The sequence below is a fragment of the Indicator indicator genome, chromosome 10 (assembly GCF_027791375.1).
Source record: "Indicator indicator isolate 239-I01 chromosome 10, UM_Iind_1.1, whole genome shotgun sequence".
Lineage (NCBI taxonomy): Eukaryota > Metazoa > Chordata > Aves > Piciformes > Indicatoridae > Indicator > Indicator indicator.
The window spans coordinates 1,614,306-1,633,003 of NC_072019.1; the positions used below are offsets into that span (position 1 = coordinate 1,614,306).

Sequence of the window (18,698 nt, forward strand, 5' to 3'; positions counted from 1 at the left end):
ATGGACAGGGACACCTCATACTACAGCAGGTTGCTCACAGCCACATCCAGCCTGGCCTTAAAACCCTCCAGGGATAAGGCTGCCACCACCTCCCTGGGCAACCTGTTCCAGTGTCTCACCACCCTCATGGGGAAGGATTTCTTCCATGACAATTTTTTGCCCATATTGCTGGTTTTGCTCCCTCCTCCCAGATTCCCAGGGTGTTGCTGAGCCTTCTCAGAAGGTCCCCTCTGGGTGCTCCCCTCCCCAGCTAAGTCCAGGACACCTTCAGTCCCAGGGTGCAGGGTGGGGCACACCCACCATGCGATTGGCATCATTTTGTCTTCAGCAAGCAGAGGCTCAGCAGGCAGTGGGGACAGCTGTGTGGAAGGGACAGTGGCACAGCAGGGATGGCTGTATGGCAGAGCTGGGTGCACCTGGCTGGCACCAGGGGCGCGCAGAGCGAGCCTGCAGCACTGCTTCCCAGTGACACCACGCAGGGCAGCTGTGAGCCAGCCTGTTTGCTCCTGGCTGAAGACAGTAAAGAGGCTAAAAGGAGATCTGTTTGTTCAAAACACCAGGACTGGTTAACAACCCAGCCCTCCCGCTTGCTCCAGCCACTTGCATGTCCCTACCCTGTTCCCAGCCTGCAGCCCCTGCCTGTGCCCCCAGCACCTCTGCGCAGCCCTCAGCAGTGCCGCTGGCTGCTGGTGTGCTTGGATTGCAGCTTCAGGTGCTGCTGCTGCAGCAGTTCCTTGCTCCAGCTGCTTCTCTCTGCAGTAGTCAGGCCAGAGCAATACTTCTGCACAAACCCAATCAAGGGGCATCGATCAGAGGAAGGAGGAGAATCATGTTGGGGGAAACAAAGCTGCAATTGCGACTGCTCAGATCCAATTTGAAAAACAAACCAACCACAAATCCAAACACAAACCCTAAAACCAAACTCAAACACAAAACTGCCACTGGAAACAGGAAAAATAAACCCCTGGCTCCTTGAACAGGTGGCAAACTCCTCTGAGTTTGTGTGGCCTGCACCTCTCTCTCCTGTCTCCTCCCATCTGCCCAGGACAGGTGCTTCCAGGAGGCTGTCTCTTAAAACCATCTCTTTGTAAACCACTGAAAGCCAACCTGCTGCTCACCTCCAGAAAAAATCCCATCTGAGGATGGGGCAAGGGCATATGTACGTGCCTCAAGATCATAGAATCACAGAATTGTTAGGGTTGGAAGGGACCTCAAGGATCATCCAGTTCCAACCCCCCTGCCATGGGCAGGGACACCTCACACTACAGCAGGTTGCTCACAGCCACCTCCAGCCTGGCCTTAAAACCCTCCAGGGATGAGGCTTCCACCACCTCCCTGGGCAACCTGTTCCAGTTTCTCACCAACCTTAAGGTGAAGAATTTTTTCCTAACATCCAATCTGAATCTACCCGTTTCTAGTTTTTGTCCATTCCCCCCAGTCCTATCACTCCCTGACATAGAATCATAGAATCATACAATCAGTCAGGGTTGGAAGGGACCACAAGGATCATCTAGTTCCAACCACCCTCACCAAGATGAATGTGAAGCTCCCCCCCCCACAGGGCATGGATGTTCCATCCCTGCGCTGGTTTCCTGGTCCAGCATCTGCAGGGCTTTGGCTTGCACTGAGCTGCTTCAGCCAGCAGCTCTCCAGAAGCAGGCAAAATAACAAGCGACCACGCTCCCAGCTGGCACCCCAGAGCAGCCATCCCCCATCAGGCTGCTCCACCTGGACTGCAAGTCATGAGACTCCATCCAAAAGGCAGTAACATAAACAAGGGGCTTGCCAGCCTCTTTAAGACTTTCAAGATCTGATCAAAACCCCACCAGCCCCAAATATTTATGTCTTGTCACTATGGCGATGAAGAAAAACATATCCCAAGCTGCAGGAAGTGGGCTGTGTGTTCCAGGCAGGGATGGGGAGGCAGGGGAAGGATGGAGGCTGTCACAAATGTGACCTTTTTTATTTTTTTTTTTTTAAAGTCTGGAGCAAATGGCCTGGGAAAGTCAGTGCTGGAGCAGCAGGGGCTGATGCTCGTGGGGCATTTCCCTTGGGTGAGCACAGGGAGGCAGCTTGGGCAGCCCTGAAGAGCCCAGGGGAGCCCACCAGGAGCAGGAGGGTCCCATCAGAAGGACATAGGATCCCCCAGCAGTGCCCACTGGCCAGAGCAGGGGGGCAACAATGGGGAGGCAGTGCTGAGCACAGGAGTGGGGACTTGGCCACCCCTTTTGCTGCAGGGTGCTCCCTGCACCCTCTCAATGCTCTGTGAAGTGGTGTCAAGAGAAGGGGGTTCAGCATGTTCAAGGTCCCTATTTGCAGTGTGATTCATGGAAATGCAGACCCAATCAGGGCTGCCCTGCAGAGAGACTCAGATATTTCAGCTTTACTTCATCCTTTGGCAGCTATTTCCAGATACCCTCACAGTTCAAAAGTGCCAGTGCTGGGATGCTGCTGGAGGTTGGCTTGCTGCATGCTAGCAAAACCTGAGCTGCCATTAGCTGCCACAGCCATGTGTGGGGTGGGGAGAAGGTGGCTGGGTACGTGTCTGCCAAGGAGAAAGGTGGAGGCTGGATTCAGGAGAGGTGAAACAGCTCTGTTGTAAATCCCTCCCCAGCTCGATTTCTGCTAGAGGACTAGAAGCCTGCTTTAGGAGGTGACTGAACAGGTGCCAGGAAGATATTGGGTGGTCATCAAGCATGGCCCCTCAAGCGTTTTGGAGCTCTTGGGAAGTTGTGTTTGTGTAGAAGGGTCCTTTGGCTAATTACTCAGGCAGGCTCTCCCCAGAAAGGAGGCAATGCCTGTCCCCGCATCATGGCTGAGCTCTCCACAGCCCAGAGGTATTCACTGTCAGGCAGATAGCAACCATTATACTTCTGGTAGGAAATACTTCATTTTGTGTATTTTATCACCCTTACTCTCATGAAATTTGTCATACCTATGGGCACTATCCACATGGCACTGTACATCCATATCCCTCTAGACACATCCAAGTATACACACACTCATACATACCTACTCCTAACACAGGCATCTGGGTGCAGTGAGGGAGAGGGCCAAAAAGCAGTTTCTGGATGTATGGTTTGGGATCCATCACAGAGACGAGTGTGTGTGGGGTGTTAGTGCAGTCCTGGACCCCATTGAGGGAAACCTTGGCCATCTACCTGCGTGAGCACAAAGGTGCACCTTCCAAAACACCCTCTGAAACCACCCTGTGCCAGTGGCAGCTGGGTGCCCACAGCCCTGGCGCATCCTGGCACCTGAGCTGGTGCAGGAGGCAGGTCTCGTGCTCTCCAAGGGACCCCAACGCCCTGCCGTGGGGCAAGGCAACCCCATGCTGCAGCCAGGGTCCCCAGACACGAGGCACTGCCTCCTTGCCTCCCTGGTGCCCACTCCTCACCCTGGGAGTAGGTGGAGGAGGGGTCTGAGCAGCTGCATCCCTGCCATTAACACCAGGGGATGGTTTGCTGCGTGGTTTCTGGTTACTTCAGTCACCTGGGCCCTTGCACCTCACTGGCCATGGTAAGAATCACCCAGCCCTCCCCTGACATGTTGAGGCAGGGCTCTGCCAGTACTGCCCAGTGCCCTGGGGACTGCTGAAACCTGCAAGGCAGTGGTGGGAGCTGCCCACTGCAGGCTGAGAGTGTCCCAGGGCTTGTGCAGGCTCCCTGGAGCCCTTGGTCACTCCCTGGAGGGTGCTGAGTATCACAGTACATTAGGGGCCTCCAGAGATCATGCAGTCCAAGCCCCCTGCCAGAGCAGGATCACCCAGGGCAGTCTGCACAGGAATGCATCCAGGTGGTGTTTGTGGCCAATGGCTGGAGCAGAGTCAGAAGAAGAGTATTGGCTCCTCACAGCTGTGAGCAGCAGGTTTTCAGTCTGACATTGTTCCCTGTGTGATTTCCAGTGGAGATCTTCATGAGGGGAAGACGTGGGGTGCTGGTGTGTGCTGAGGAACTGGTTGTGTTAACTCATACTCTTGTACCACTCAGTAATTCACACATAAAAGTATATCTGTTATTCTCTCCACAGACTGTTCATTTTGTCTCTTTGCACTGAAGGTGCAGCATCTCCCTTACCTTTTACAGGGCACTCCCAAAACTTACCCCCAAAAGCCCTTGCAAGACCTCTGAGAGCCTCTGAGAGCTTCTGCTGCAACAGATCACAGAATCACAGAAACATTCAGGTTGGAAGAGACCCTCAGCATCACCAAGTCCAACCCAGAACCCTACTCTACAAGGGTCACCCCTAAACCATAGCCCCAAGCACCACATCCAAACCACCTTTAAACACAGCCAGGCTTGGGGACTCCACCACCTCCCTGGGCAGCACATTCCAATCCCTGACCACTCTTGCTGGGAAAAAAATTCTTCCTATTGTCCAGTCTAAACCTACCCAGTGGCAGCTTGAGGCCATTCCCTCTTGTTCTATCACTAATTACCTGGGAGAAGAGACCAGCAGCAGCCTCTCTACAATGTCCTTTCAGGGAGTTATAGACAGCAATGAGGTCTGCCCTCACCCTCCTCTATTTCACACTAACCATCTCCAGCTTCTTCAGTCACTCTTCATCAGATTTATTCTCCAGGCCCTTCACAGCTTCCTTGCCTTCCTCTGCCCTGGCTCCAGCACCTCCACATCTCTCTTGTATTGAAGTGCCCAAAACTGGACACAACACTCAAGGGGTGGCCTCCCCAGAGCTGAGTCCCAGGGGACAATCCCCTGCCTGCTCCTGCTGGACACAGCATTTCTGATCCAAGCCAAACAGAACAAAAATATCATCCCAGGAAGCTGCTCCAGAGGGAAGCCCGCAGTGCCAGCAGGGCATGGGCACCCTGTCCCGCTGCCTAGAGCTGGCTCACACTCCAGCAGTAGCTGCAGTGCCTGCAGACAGAGAGGCTGAGCAGGAGCCAGCCCAGCTCCTCCCCACCCATGCTGCCTTTGGGCAGCAGCTCTGCACTCGCGGGGTTTGGTCCCAGGGGCAGGTTGAGTTCTGATCTGAAACGTACTCCCCTCTGGGGTGCTGGGTGGGTAAACACCTGCAGTGAGGCTCACGTTCCCCCCTCCAAGGCTGTCAAGGGGGCCCCACACTCAGCCCAGCCCCTAGGCGAGGATGGATAACCCCTGCCTTGAGCTCACTGGACCCCCAAATGCCCAGTGTCTCCTAAGCTCATGGTGCTGAGGGTGCCTGAAGGATATAGAGGCTGTTTTCACAGAATCACAGAATGTTAGGGGTTGGAAGGGACTGCAAAAGCTCATCCAGTCCAACCCCCCTGCCAGAGCAGGATCACCCAGAGCAAATCACACAGGAACTCATCCAGGTGGATTTTGCATATCTCCAGAGAGGGAGACTCCACAACCCCCCTGGGAATCCTGTTCCAGTGCTCTGTCATTTTCACAGGGAAAAAACTTTTCCTCCTGTTTCCATGGAACTTCCTATGCCTCAACTTCCACCCATTGTCCCTTGTGCTGTCATTGGGCATCACCCAGCAGAGCCTGGCTCCAGTCTCTGGGCACTCACCCTGCACATCTTTATCAACAGCAATGAGGTCACCTCTCAGGCTCCTCCTCTCCAAGCTAAAGAGCCTCAGCTCCCTCAGTCTCTCCTCGTAAGGAAGATGTTCCACTCCCTTCAGCATTTTTGTGGCTCTGTGCTGGACTCTTTCAAGCAGTTCCCTGAGGTCCTTGAACTGAGGTGCCCAGAACTGGACACAGTATTCCAGATGTGGCCTCAGCAGGGCAGAGTAGAGAGGGAAGAGAATCTCTCTCAATCTACTAACCACAGCCCTTCTAAAACACCCCAGGATCCCATTTGCCTTCTTGACCACCAGAGCACGTTTCTGGCTCATACTCAATCATGTCTTTGCATAATTCCAAATAACCTGAGTGAAACCCTTTGTAAATTTTTTTTTTTTGGTAGAGTAACTTTGGCCAGTGATTTGCATCTCCCTGCCTATTCTTTGGCTCAGCACACAATGGCATTTTAGAAGGGACTAATGTAAATGCTTTTATTCAGAATGTGTTCGTCATCATTATTTAAATCTCAGCACAGTTTTTGCAATAGTTATGAGGAGTTCCCAGGATCAGGGGGGAAAAAAAACCCATAGCCACATGCTTGGCTATGTTCAGAGCTTTAGCAAGCCTCTCCATCTCTTAGCTGAACATGCAGGGAGGTGTGTGTCAGTGCAATAGGACAAATACCAAAGAAAGCAAATGTCAAAAGAGATGTTGCTCTGTGGGCCTGGATGTGCCTACTGGAGAACTACAGCCTCCTCCTGCCGTGTCAGAACCCCGGTGTGAGAACTGTTGGCTGGGCTGGGATGCAGAGTGAGGACGGGTGTCAGAGCAGCAATATCCAACCAAGGAGAGACCAAGGGTTGGGGACAGTGTCACCAGTGGCCACTGGACAGCTCAGAGCAGGCAGTCCCAGCTGCTGCCTGGCGATATCCAGTTCTGCAGAGCAAGACACAAGCCCTGCACCTGTTCCCTGTGCCTCCAGCTGCAGGTCAGTGCCAGCCCCAAAGCCCCCAGTGAAGGCCATGTCTAACTGCAGTGATTAATTAAGAAGTAAACTGCCTTCTGGCAAAGCCCAGGAGCAGCAGACCAACACGTTCCTCCTGCCATCTTCAGGAAAAAAGTGAGTCCTGCTACTGCTGAATGATAAACTCCAATAACATATGGAATAAAAGAAGGCATTTTCAAGCACTCACAGGCAAGGGTCTTCCCTCCCCAGCTGTTGCTGTCCTATGTCCTCACAAAGTGCTCCACACAAGCCAGGGCAGGCAAACCTGAACTCAGATGGCACTCCCAGAGTTGCTGTTCTACACCTGCCAGTCTGGGAGGGCAGGAACATGCTTCCGGTCCACTCAGCTACAGTGTTTAACCTGGGAGCGTGAAGGACACAACTAATACTGTATGAAATAATAAACCTCCCTCCAAAAGAATAGCTCTCTACAGCTCTAGGAAAGATCCTTGGCCAGCATCAATTAAATGCTGTGGAGGCAGCAGTGGCCAGAGGGGACATCTTCCCTGTGATGGTGGCTGTGGTGATTGAGGGAGGCTCTTTGTTTGAAAAGTTTTATTCTCCCTTCAAGGAAGAGTAGGAAGTCTTCCTGTCTGATTACTGTGATGCAGCACAGCCTGAGTTATGAGCAACTAGTACTGCAGGCTGAGACACTTGGGAACAGCTAAGGACCAGAGCAAGTCCTTTCCCAGCCAAGCTTTTCCCAATTACAAAGGGGAGGTCACAGTCCCCAACGCTTCCCTTGGCTTCCACTTTCCCCTGCTCCTCGTTAGGTGTCACACCACAGCACTGCCACTCTGGTGCCTCGCTGGGCAGTGCTGGCTCTGAGCTTGTTCTCCCTACCACCCCTCCTGGGCTTCCAGGGCTCGCCAGAAACACAGCAGGCATGCAGTGACTGCACCCAGCCTTCATGTCAGACAGACCCCAGGGCTCCTACACTGGTGGGAGTCAGAGGAGGGTTTGCTACACAAACTGAGCCTGGCTTGGATTACGAATGCTGGCTGTGGCATGACATGGAATACAACTGGGACATTGGACATCTACTGGAGACAGCTCTGTTGCTTCATGCCAAGGAGCGCTTTTGCTGCCCTGTGTGGGTTTCTTTGCGGGAGCCCAGCCTGCTCCTGCCTTGCTGCAGGCTCAGGCACACTGGGAGACGATGTTGGAGTTGCAGTCTAAGGTGTGAGTGTGGCTTCTTTTGCAGCTTTCTGGCCCACAGCCAGCTCCAGGGGGGCTGACCAAGTCCAGGTAGTAGGGGGACTTGAGAAAACGGCGGTAGGAATCCTTCTCCATCAGGGTGAATATTTTCCTCTGGGCCTCGTCAAAGCAGGACAGCGTGGGCTCCAGCATGTTGTGGCTTGTCTTCTCCCGAGTGCAGGAGTCCAAGTTCACCTGGGGGACAAAGGGGCAGCGTAAGCAGAATGTGTCCCAGAAGCTGCTGGCGCTTGTAAGGGAATATCCCAACTGCCTCTCCAGCAAGTGTGCTTCAGCTGCCCTTGGTGGCCACTTGTCTGAATTGGGTGCCTGACACCCCATGGCCTTGTCAGAATCTGTGCAGCTGGATACCAAAGCATCTCTGCTGCCAGACAGACTGCCAGGGCAGACGGACACAGCTCTCTCTGCAATGCAGCCAGCCAGGAACCTCAAACTACTGCACAGGAGCAGCTGGGACACTGGGAATCATAGTCCTCTGGGGACTTCTACGAGAGGTCCCTTTCTCTGTATCCAAGTTTAGACGGACACAGCTCTCTCTGCAATGCAGCCAGCCAGGAACCTCAAACTACTGCACAGGAGCAGCTGGGACACTGGGAATCACAGTCCTCTGGGGACTTCTACGAGAGGTCCCTTTCTCTGTATCCAAGTTTAATACAAGTGCAGTAAAAATGACAGCATTTCCTTGTTGACTAGCAGCGGAGCAGCATCCTTCAACTACTGACACACCCTTCCCTGCGCTGCTCGCCTGGCTCAGCATTTAGGATGATACTTTTGCCCAAGAAATGTTCTGTGAACATACCTCTTTTGTTGCCTGCACCGAAATGAACTCATCATAGATCTTTCTGGCCTTGGGGCTGAGCTTGGCTGGTGACTTGGTTTTCTTGTAGTCCTCGCAGCTGACCCAGAACTCGATGTTCTCCTCGCTGTACTCTGATTTGAGGAAAGCCCGGAAAGCAGCCAGTCCTCCTGCAGATAGGTGAGAGGAAATCCAGATCAGGTAAGAGTCTTGGTTCCTGTGGACCCTAGTGACTTAGCAAATAATGGGTTCTGCTTCCCAGAGCTGAACAAGCAGGTAGCCTGAGGCTAGCAGCAGGGACAGCTGCCTATCCCCACAGCTTAGGGAGGCTGGAATTCAGGCAGGCCCCATGGGGATGTTACATGTGAGTCTTCAGCTGCCTGCTCTTCCACTGTGACCTTCAGTGTCTCAGCCAGGAGAACACAAGCAGTTCACATGTTCCCAAGAGGCCTCAAGAAGACAATCAATACATTCCACAGAGTCTCAGGCCATGGGAACAACACAAAGGACATCACTGTAGCCTGAAATTGATGGGAAGACAAAATCTCTCAGGTTCTTAACTGCAAACAGTCTCTCTGGTTTTTTTTGGTTCTTGTTCAGACCACTGTGTGCTGCAGCCTCACCGTCCCCTGCAGAGGGACTAAACCAGTTCCCTTCACAAAAGAGACAACTCAGCAGTATGACAGGGTCCCATTCATGATACCCTGGAATTATCCCTTTCATCTGACCAAAAGGTCCTTTCAAGACCCCTCCTATGTGCCTGTTTGGCCCAAGGAGCTACTGTGTGCTGCTAACAGATTTAAGATATCATCCCCAAGTCCCTCCAGGGACTGCTCACAGCACACATACTCCGTAGGCACAGAAGGGCTCTCTTTACTTACTCTCATGGTGGATCAGGTTTTCCAAAGACTCTGCCCATTTTCTGACTTCCTCTTGGCTAACCCTAAATGGAGACAAAGGAGGAAAGATAGGATTTAAAGGGAGAAAAGGGAGGACAAATTTGGATCTTTGCTCAGCACCGTTAGAAAATTGTTTTCCCTGACTGTTCTAAGAGCAGGCACGAGAGACCAAGAAGGTAATCTCTGCTTGCTTTGGAGAGAGCCTTGGAGAACCCAGATCTAAGCTACAGAATTTCCAGTTTGCAACCCCCATCACCAGCCAAAGGCTGGGAAGGAATTTGACTGGAAAAATTGTTGGTGACTTTGTGTTTATTTTGTGACTGGCTGCATCTTTTGCTGGGGTATGGACTGAGGATCTAGGGGGAATGGGGAAAAAAAAAAAAACAGAAATGGGCAGATTCAGATTGGATGTTAGGAAGAAATTCTTCCCCATGAGGGTGGTGAGAGACTGGAAGAGGTTGCCCAGGGAGGTGTTGGAAGCCTCATCCCTGGAGGGTTTTGCAGCCAGGCTGGATGTGGCTGTGAGCAGCCTGCTGTAGTGTGAGGTGTCCCTGCCCATGGCAGGGGAGTTGGAACTGGATGATCCTTGAGGTCCCTTCCAACCCTGACAATTCTATGATTCTATGGTTCTAGGATCACTCTTACAGGTCACACCAGGGACCTTCAAAGGGCTGATTTCGTTAACCTGTCAGGGGAGCAGTAGCTGTATGGATGAGAGAGGAACACAGGAGCTAGAAACACACAGGGAACATGGGAATGCATCCTGCATTCATTTCTCCTACCACACCAGAACATCTTAGTGCCCATCTATTCCAGGAGCACAGCTTGGCCTTTGGAGGCTTCCTTGCAAAGGACACCATATACTTGCACCTTTGTGAGGGCAGTGATCCCCTGACAGGCTGCTCTCTCTTTTGTCTGTGCCAATGCCCCTGTGAAGCTGTGCAGTCCCCTGCACAAATGCATCTCCAAGAGAGAGGGATGCTGATTTTGCAACGTGTCAAATTGCAGTGGGGCTTGTAAAGGCAGCACTGCCCTGTGCAGGAGGCTGCACAATCTTTCCATGTGCACTTGCACACTGAATCACACAAGTATTGGCAGAAAGGGATCTCTAGTTCAGCCTTCTGTGGGGAAAGGGACTGTCAATATCTGAGGACTACTGCCACACTAGGTGCAAGCTCAGACGTTCAGGAGGTGCTGAGAAGCATCAGCAGAAATGCTAAGGAAGTTCAGCTCAGTGAAGAAGTGGACAAGATGCTGCAGCAAGCCTGGCCTTAACTCCATGGCAGCACCTGCTCTTACCTCTGGCTCGAAGATGTTTTCTCCTTTTTGCCCTGGGAGGAGCTGTAGTCACAGGAGTCTGACTTCTGCAGCAAGAAGCCCAGACGATGCTTCATGTCTTTAGCACTGCAAGAAACAATTCAAGCAGGAGATGAAGACAATGCATTACAACTCCCCCTGCAGCCTCCTCAGCCACAATAAGCTCCTTCAGCACTCCCCAGCGGCACAAACGCAGGTCACGGCTGGTGACCCCAGTGGTGGCTTTCCTGACATGATGCACATTTCTATCTCTAGACAAACACAGCAGGATCAAAGAAATCATTTTTCACGCTCAGCAGCACCGTTTTCCTGTTGGTAAGGTCATCAGCCCAGAAGCAGGGCTGGCAAAGGGGGAGACGCTGCTGCTTTCCTACTGCTTACTTACAGGTCAAATACTGTGACAGAAGATATTGCCATGCTGCAAATGTGTCACTTTCCCTTCAGCTGATCTGCCCTGCTACCAATGTTTGGTTCTTACACCCTTACTAATACTCTCCTGAAGTCTTTGCCATCTCCCTACCTCAGCACTCAGGTACAGGAACTGCAGGGCCATGCCAGGCCACCTCTTCAAGCAGCTGCCAGTGACCCAGAGGGAAGGCAAGGAAGCAAAGGGCTTGGAGCAGGACTACAAAGTGAGATTAAGTCATGAGCCAGGAACCTCAGCACAGCCAGCACACACTGATAGTATGCTCCTCCGAGGATGTGTGCTTAATTTTGTCCTGTTTCCCAGCATGGGAATCATTGCAGGACAATCATTGCCTGAGAGCAGCATCCAGACGTGCAGCTGGTATTTGCCTCTTTTGCCTCGGCAGCCCTCTGGATTTCCTTCCAGTTTAAGAGCAAGGGGGTGGCTAAATCATTGCTGCTTTCTCAGGGGTGCAAGCCCTGGCCTGCCACAGGGTGCATCAATAGCATGAGCAGGAAATTCTTCTCCTGCTCCTCGGATCAGAGCCTTAAAAAGATCAAGAGGTTGTGCCACAAGGGCTGAGTTCCAGTAGCAGCTCAGCCTGCCAGGACTGCTCTTTGGTACAGCCCTGGCACCTTGTCACAGCCCTGGCCATATCTTATCTCTCTGCTTGCTTACGATCATAAATGTTTCCTTAACAACTCCAGCACTGCAAGGAGAGCAAAGGAAACCTATTTTCTTTAGAGCAGGGAGTGTGTAAGCAGGGCCAACACCCAGGCCCTCCCAGGGCAGAGGTGGGGTGCTCTGTGCTGCCAGACTCGGGCTGCCTGCCCCCAGAGGGGGACTGCTCAGGTCTGCAGGAAGGAAGAAGGAGAAAACAAGATGCTACTGCTTGCAGTGAATCCCTCAGCTTTCTGGGAGAGAGGGATTTTCTTGGGGATCCTGGACAAAGGTGGTTAAGAGATGTTTACTTTTTTTTCTCTGCATTTTTAAAAATGTCCTTCCCCCCACACCCTGCAAATTGAGAGGTGAGGGCATAAATATATTTTTCATTACTTTTTCAGCACTTGTTTTCAAATTCACCACAAGCAGGGAGCTTTTTTTTCCTGGACAGGAGCAGGCTGAGCCTCAGTTTGCATTTTCTCAAGCCTCTCCCATTGCACAGTCTCTGGGAAGCAGCCTCAGGAGCTCTCCTGAAGGCGTAAGTGGCCAGAAAGCAGGTCTGCTCCAGCAGAGACCCACGCGAGTGTGCATGGACTAGAGGAGCAGGGAGTTCAGAAGCCATTCTAGGAACCTGGGCCACTCTGCTGGACATCTCCAGGCCCCATAGCACCTGAAAGGGAGTAACACCCCCTTCAGGGGGTCTCCTTGCAGGCACAGAGATCTCCTCACACCGGGCTGTGGGACTTGGGAGTGCACAGACTGTGCCCTGCCTGCTCAGGGATGCCTGGCCAGTACCACGCACACTGGGGTGTAGCCAGATCCTGCACCTATGGCAAGGAGTACAGCTCAGCCCCTCTTGATCAGCACCACACAAGGGTATGACTAGCCCCACACCGACCCCACAGCACCGTGCGCCGAGGCTACAGCCTGCCCTGGTCCCCTCACCATCAGCACACACCCGAGGGATGCAGGCTGACCCCCACTGGCTGGTGCCGCATCCAGACCCCTGGTGCCCTGGGCTGCCCTGCATCCCTCCCCTGCCCTGCACCCCGCCCTTGCCCTGCATTCCTCCCCTACCCTGCACCCTCCCCTTCCCTGCACCCTTCCCTTGCCCTGCATTCCTCCCCTGCCCGCTGCCAGCCGGGTCTCTGGGTCCTGCCAGGTTGAGTTTCTGACATTTGTCATGCATTTTGGGGAACGACCCTCGATTTTGTTGACATTCCATCTGCCTTGACATTCCATCTGCCTTGTTTCCCGACTCAGGAAAACAGCCAGCAACCCAAAACCCAGCAGAGGAAGGCTGCAGAGGAGAAAAGGGGAGCAAAGCTTGCGGCAGAAGCAGATGACAGGAATACCAAACCAGAGCAGCGCCAGCAGCTGCTTGTTTTGCTGGTGGGAAGGATGGGTTTAGAGTTCCCGCAGCCCCCAACAAAACCTCCATGTCACTCCGCTTCTGCCTAACAGATAAAAAGCCTCTAAGCAATTATTTCTATCTAATCTGGAAAAAGAAACCAGAGCTGAATCTGCCACTGGCGCTTCAGACGCACAGTGCAAAGCGCTGCCTATCTCCAGACTAAGAAGACCATTAGCAGCTGCTCCGAAATAAACAGTACCTTTTTAAGCAAGTGGCTGGCAGTGCAGCGAGTCCCTTGCACATTTTGCTCCCGAGGTCGGGTCTTGTACTCCAGGAAAAACAAGAAGGCAGGAGGCGGCAGAGGCTGCTTGCAGACTGCAGAATTGGCTGTGGTCTCTGAGCCGGCTGCGCTGCCCCGGCTCTGTTTTTATAGCCTAGCCCAGCCAGCCCAGCAGCTCTGGGTGACCCAGTCAGGAGTCAGCACAGCGGCAGCACCCGGCCCCTTTTTGCCCACCCGAGAGAAAGGGGGTGACGTATAAACCAAGACAAAAGAGAGTGGGACTGAAAAACCTTACCAGAAATGAAGCTCGGTGTCTGGCTGCAGAGGTGGATTCTTTTAAAAGGACGGGAAAAGCTTCAGGGGCTTTCCTCTGCTGCTGCTGAGAAAAAAAAAAGAAAAAAAAAGAAAAAGGTAGAACTGTTCAGATAAAAGCTGGAGGAGATACCCAGAGGGGCACAGATAGCAAAAAAGGGTCAGAGGATCGGTTCTGAGAAGTGTGGTGAGCTTTGCTGGTTCCTCTGTTCGTTCTCCCCCTTCTCCTTAAGGCAACCTGGGGAGGAACACAAAACTTTCCTATAATCCAAACAAATGCAGATACCAGAGTGCTAAAGAAAGAAGAATGGATATTTACCAGGGAACTACCTCAGGCAGATGAAACTGTCCTGTTTCATTCCAGAAGCACGTGGATATGTGTCTTCACTGAGGCTGGGGAAAAAAAAAAAAAAAAAAAAAAAAGAAAAAAGGCTGAAAAACTGAAGGATGTATAGCTACTGCATACACACATTTAGGAACAGCCCAGGTGCATGTGTAGGAAAAGGAAGACAGGAGGCTGACAACACAGCTGCCTTGTGTACATATGTGTGTATATATAGATAGGTATCACTGCAATGCCTTACTTCCCCATTTGCATTTACCCCCAATCAAAAGACAGGCATTAGGTCTTCAGAGTCTCTGAGCCCCCAAGGGAAGGTGATTAATTAAAACAATAGGCATATCTGTCCAGAAAGGACTTTGTGGCAGTGTGGAGGCTATTCTGTGCCAAAGGATGAACCTAGGAAACATCTGGCTGAGGGGATATTTGGTGGTGGCTGCACTGCCTGGCTCTGCTGGAGTCAGTCCCAAGGGAGAGCAGAATGACTCCAGCTACACCACTTGTCCCCTGCCCTCGGAGGGTGCAGAAAGCAGTTGCCTCTCTGGAGGGAGAGCACTGGATGACATTTATTGAGTTGTGGCTCGGCACAGCCTGTACCATCACCATAAAAGAGAGGAGAGCCTCAGGCAGACGGACATACATATGGTCTGCTGCACTTCAAGACTTGCTCCTGCTGTGAAACAAAGAAACTTCAGTTCAGCAGCAGGCTGCCTGCCCACACTACCCACTGCTGCGCTCCCTCTCCCCAGGAGCCTTTAAATACTTTGCCCACAACCCTGCAGAATCTGCAGAGTGAACTTTTCCTTCCAGTGTCTCCAGAGCCTACAACTAGCAACACAGATGAGCCAAATCCCAGAGCTGTTTACCTGCCTTGGCAATGCTGCATCCTCTCAGACCATGAACTGTGCTGAAAGGAAATGCTCTAAGTTAGATTTAAATTCTTTTGTACAAATGTGACTACCCTGTGGCCAAACCTGAGTGCCTGCAAGTCCTGCACTGTTTGGGCTGAAAAAAAAAAAAAAAATCCAAATTTCAGCTCCAGCTCCAGGCAGTGTGAAACTCAACTGAGGAATCCCCTTGTGTCTGTAGTGCTAGGGAGTTGGCAGCACTTGGATGGATCTGTAGGAAATGACTGAGTGCTGGCAGAGTTGGCAGCAAAGCTCTCTGCTGTCAAGGCCAGGCTGGATGTGACTCTGAGCAACCTGCTGTAGTGTGAGGTGTCCCTGCCCATGGCAGAGAGGTTGGAACTGGATGATCCTTGAGGTCCCTTCCAACCCTAACAATTCTATGATTCTGTTGGGGGATAAGACAAAGCCAAAAGGCAGAACATGGCCAATGGGAAAAAAAAAAAAACAAACCAAACCAAACCAAAAACAACCAAATAAAACCCAACTTCACTAATTAATTAATGGATAAATATTTAATTAATTTTAAAGTTTTGTAATGTTGTTACTGCCCATGTGCAGCTGCAGCACATTCATTAAGCTAGTCAAGAGCTGAGCTGGCCAGCACAGTCCAGGTGTCTGCAAGCTATAACCCTGACCCTGACCCTAACCCTGGCAGCCAGAGCCTGACCCTGTGGCCCATGAAGGTCCCAAAGGCTGAGAACCTCTGTGCAGAGCACAGGAGTTGTGCAGTTACTCTGCCAATTGGTGTGTGACCAGATTTAGGAGCATCACACTCTCCATGGATTGTAAGCACCTTTGCTGTGGGGCTCTAGTGACACTCAGATGCTGGTGGTGTTAACATGAAGACACCTTCTGCATTTCCCAGCTTCTGTGTGAGCAGGCTGTAACAAGAAATTTCTAGCACTGTCATTGCAACAGCAAGCCTGAAGGGCTTTGCAAGTTAGACCACTCTCCCTGGACTGGGTATGCAGGCTCCTAGAACTGCTGCAGCTGAAATTTTCCATTTTCCAGTTCATTAACACAGACTGCTTCAGTCTGGCCCCCATATGAGGAGTTTGGGGGCTGTGTGTGCTGCTTCTCCTCTAAGCTGTGTTTCCCAGCTGTTGCAGTTTAATATCCTTATAGCTGTTCCAGCTGGTCCCCAATCAAAACTGCAGCTTTCCATCTCTGTAGCTTTCCATCTCTCACCCTTCACAGCCAGGCCTCTTCTCCCAGGGTACAGACTACGCTGTGCTCAACACCAAAATCTCCTCCTCCTTGCCAGTGAAGGAGACAGCAGCTCCTGCCACTTCTTATGCCTGTCATGTCCCTTCTGGCTTGCTTCACCTGCACTATGGAGGAGGCAGCAACAAGAACGGGCGGGGCAGGCTCCATGGCAGATACATCTCTGGGCTGTGTGGTGCTCTGGAGGCACCCAGGGGCTCACTGAAGACAGCGTGACAGCAAATGTCTGTGGTTCCCACCTTGGCATCTCTCACCCCCCACCCACTCATCCCTGCTGCATCCTCAGCCCTGCCTCCCCAGGCAGCTCTGGAATGGAGCTTTCCCTCCCACCATGGCAGCTCGGGAGCACTGTCAGGCAGGCGTGCTCACCCAGCCTGTGTGGGATGCATCCCTTGGCTCAGCTGCAGCCCAGCAGCAGGCTGTGGGAGTAGGCAGAGAGCATGAGGATGCTGCCTTGGTGGTCACTGCCCAGAGCTGAGCCACTACAAGCTGTTGTCCTCCTGGCAGCTGGAGGCTCTGCCTTCCCAGCTCAGAGCAGTGTGCAGTGGGATGCACGAGCACAGGAGGAAGGTGGCTGCTTCAAGTCACTGGGAATGGGAGGGCATGGCATGGGAGCTGGGAGGAGGTGCTGCTAGGCCAGAGCCTCTCCTGGCACTGCTGCTTTCCCTGGTCTGCCTTGAAGAGGCTGGCAGTGGCCCACTCTTTCTCTTCTTCATGTCTCACAAAGCAAGCCAGACATCCTGGGACTGGGCTAGCAAATCACCTGGGTGCACGGTGGGACACTGGGCAGAGCAGTGCCCAGCTTTCTCGTGGGCATCCCCATGCCAATACATCTGGCCCCCAACCTGTCCTGCAGAGAGCATTGATGAGGAACTGAAGCAGCTCCCACACCCCTGAGAAGCCCTACCCAGGGTGAGGTTGGTCCCTGAGGCTCCAGGCTGCAGAAGTCCTGTGTGAGCAGCTGTCCTGGCAACACTTCTGCCCACATGAACAGCCCTGGCACTGAGCCCTGATGTGGGGAGGGGTCCTGGGGTTGTGCTGAACTCCCTGATTTCTTTCTCCTATAATCCACCCCCAAGCACAAAATCCCTTTGAGTGCAACCACCCACTGTTGATTTCTTCTGCAGTACAGCCATTAGTGGGTAAGATTTCCTTCCAGTAACAGGGGCTGCATCTTCTCCACATACATGTGTGTTTTGACTGGGTTACAGCTAATGAGCTGGGAGCAGAGAACCCTGGAAGGACCATCTGAGTTCGGATGAATCAGCTCAGCACATGCCTGTGCCTGACACTGCATGCAGCCACGTTTCCTGTCCCAGGGCACTGACTGTGGCCTGACCTCTCCAAAAGACACATGCAGAGGACACACTTGTCCCCACAGAGTCCCTCAGCCAGCACTGGGATTTCCAGGAATGCTGTCCCACAGCCTGGTCTGAGGCAATCATTCTTTCCCATGTCTCTGCAATGCGCTGCCCGACTTCAGGCGTGACCACAGCCGTGGCCCTCGCAACCAGCCCCCAAAGGCAGCCTTGGAGGAGAGAGTATCTCTTCCCAAAGCAGCCCTGACAGAGGGCTGACTCACTATTCTGCCTCAGGATTAGCTCAGTTAACTCACACAGAAACCTTCTCAAGGGGATGTATCTCCAGGCTGACCCAGTCACCTTCCTTCTTCTCTTGGATGAGGCAAAGATGAACTTCTAGAGCCGAAGCAGCTTTGATTTGTTGTTGTAGTTTCTCGTGAGCCCCTCGAAATGATGCTCTGTAAAGGTTAACAGATTCATTCAGAGTGTTCCTGACCCCCAACTTCACTCAATTCATGCAACCAAGCCTACCACTCACACAGCTTTCCCATGCCCTCAGCTGTTTTCCACTTCCACACACACACACGCCTACAGCTCCAGCAGATTTCTGTCATTTCTGAGTCCTTGGAAGATCCTAATAAATCTGAGGGTGGGTGGGGTGGGCTGTTGATTAGCTTTTGATTTGCCTCAGCTCTCAGTTTTTGGGCAGCCTACTTGTCCTGTTACCACTCAGAAGAAAATATGTTCTCTTGTACCAAAGGAAGAATTTTGATCAACCCAAATGAGCTTTTTCTTTCTCCCGGGTTGGGTTTGCTAACAAAATAAAGTGAAGAGTTTTTGTCTGGCTGTTGTTCTTACCTGGGGGCATCAGGCTACAGGAAAAGCTTCCAGCAGGAGTAGGGAGGGGATTGTCCCCTGGGACTCAGCTTTGGTGAGGCCACACCTTGTGTATTGTGTCCAGTTTGGGGCACCTCAATACAAGAGAGATGTGGAGGTGCTGGAGCCAGGGCAGAGGATAAGCAAGGAAGCTGGGAAGGGCCTGGAGAATAAATCTGATGGAGAGTGACTGAAGGAGCTGGGGACGGTTAGTGTGAAAAAGGGGAGGCTGAAGGGAAACCTCATTGCTCTCTGCAGCTCCATGAAAGGTCATTGTGGAGAGGCTGCTG

General features: G+C 52.3%; 1 protein-coding gene across 2 annotated transcripts; it reads right to left on the reverse strand.

Moving 5' to 3' along the window:
- Positions 1 to 7,505: 7,505 nt before the first annotated feature.
- On the reverse strand, positions 7,506 to 13,482 carry RGS4 (regulator of G protein signaling 4). Of its 2 annotated transcripts, XM_054384022.1 has the most exons (5): positions 13,427 to 13,482; positions 10,727 to 10,831; positions 9,410 to 9,471; positions 8,532 to 8,698; positions 7,506 to 7,909 (listed from the first exon to the last, which is right to left on the reverse strand). In XM_054384022.1, the coding sequence occupies exons 1-5, from the start codon at positions 13,468 to 13,470 to the stop codon at positions 7,658 to 7,660; spliced, it is 630 nt and encodes a 209-aa protein (XP_054239997.1). In that variant the 5' UTR covers positions 13,471 to 13,482; the 3' UTR covers positions 7,506 to 7,657. The 2 variants fall into 2 exon arrangements, with proteins under 2 accessions (XP_054239997.1, XP_054239996.1); XM_054384021.1 differs by lacking the exon at positions 8,532 to 8,698 and having other exon boundaries at positions 7,820 to 7,909; positions 13,427 to 13,470.
- Between the last annotated feature and the right edge of the window lie 5,216 nt (positions 13,483 to 18,698).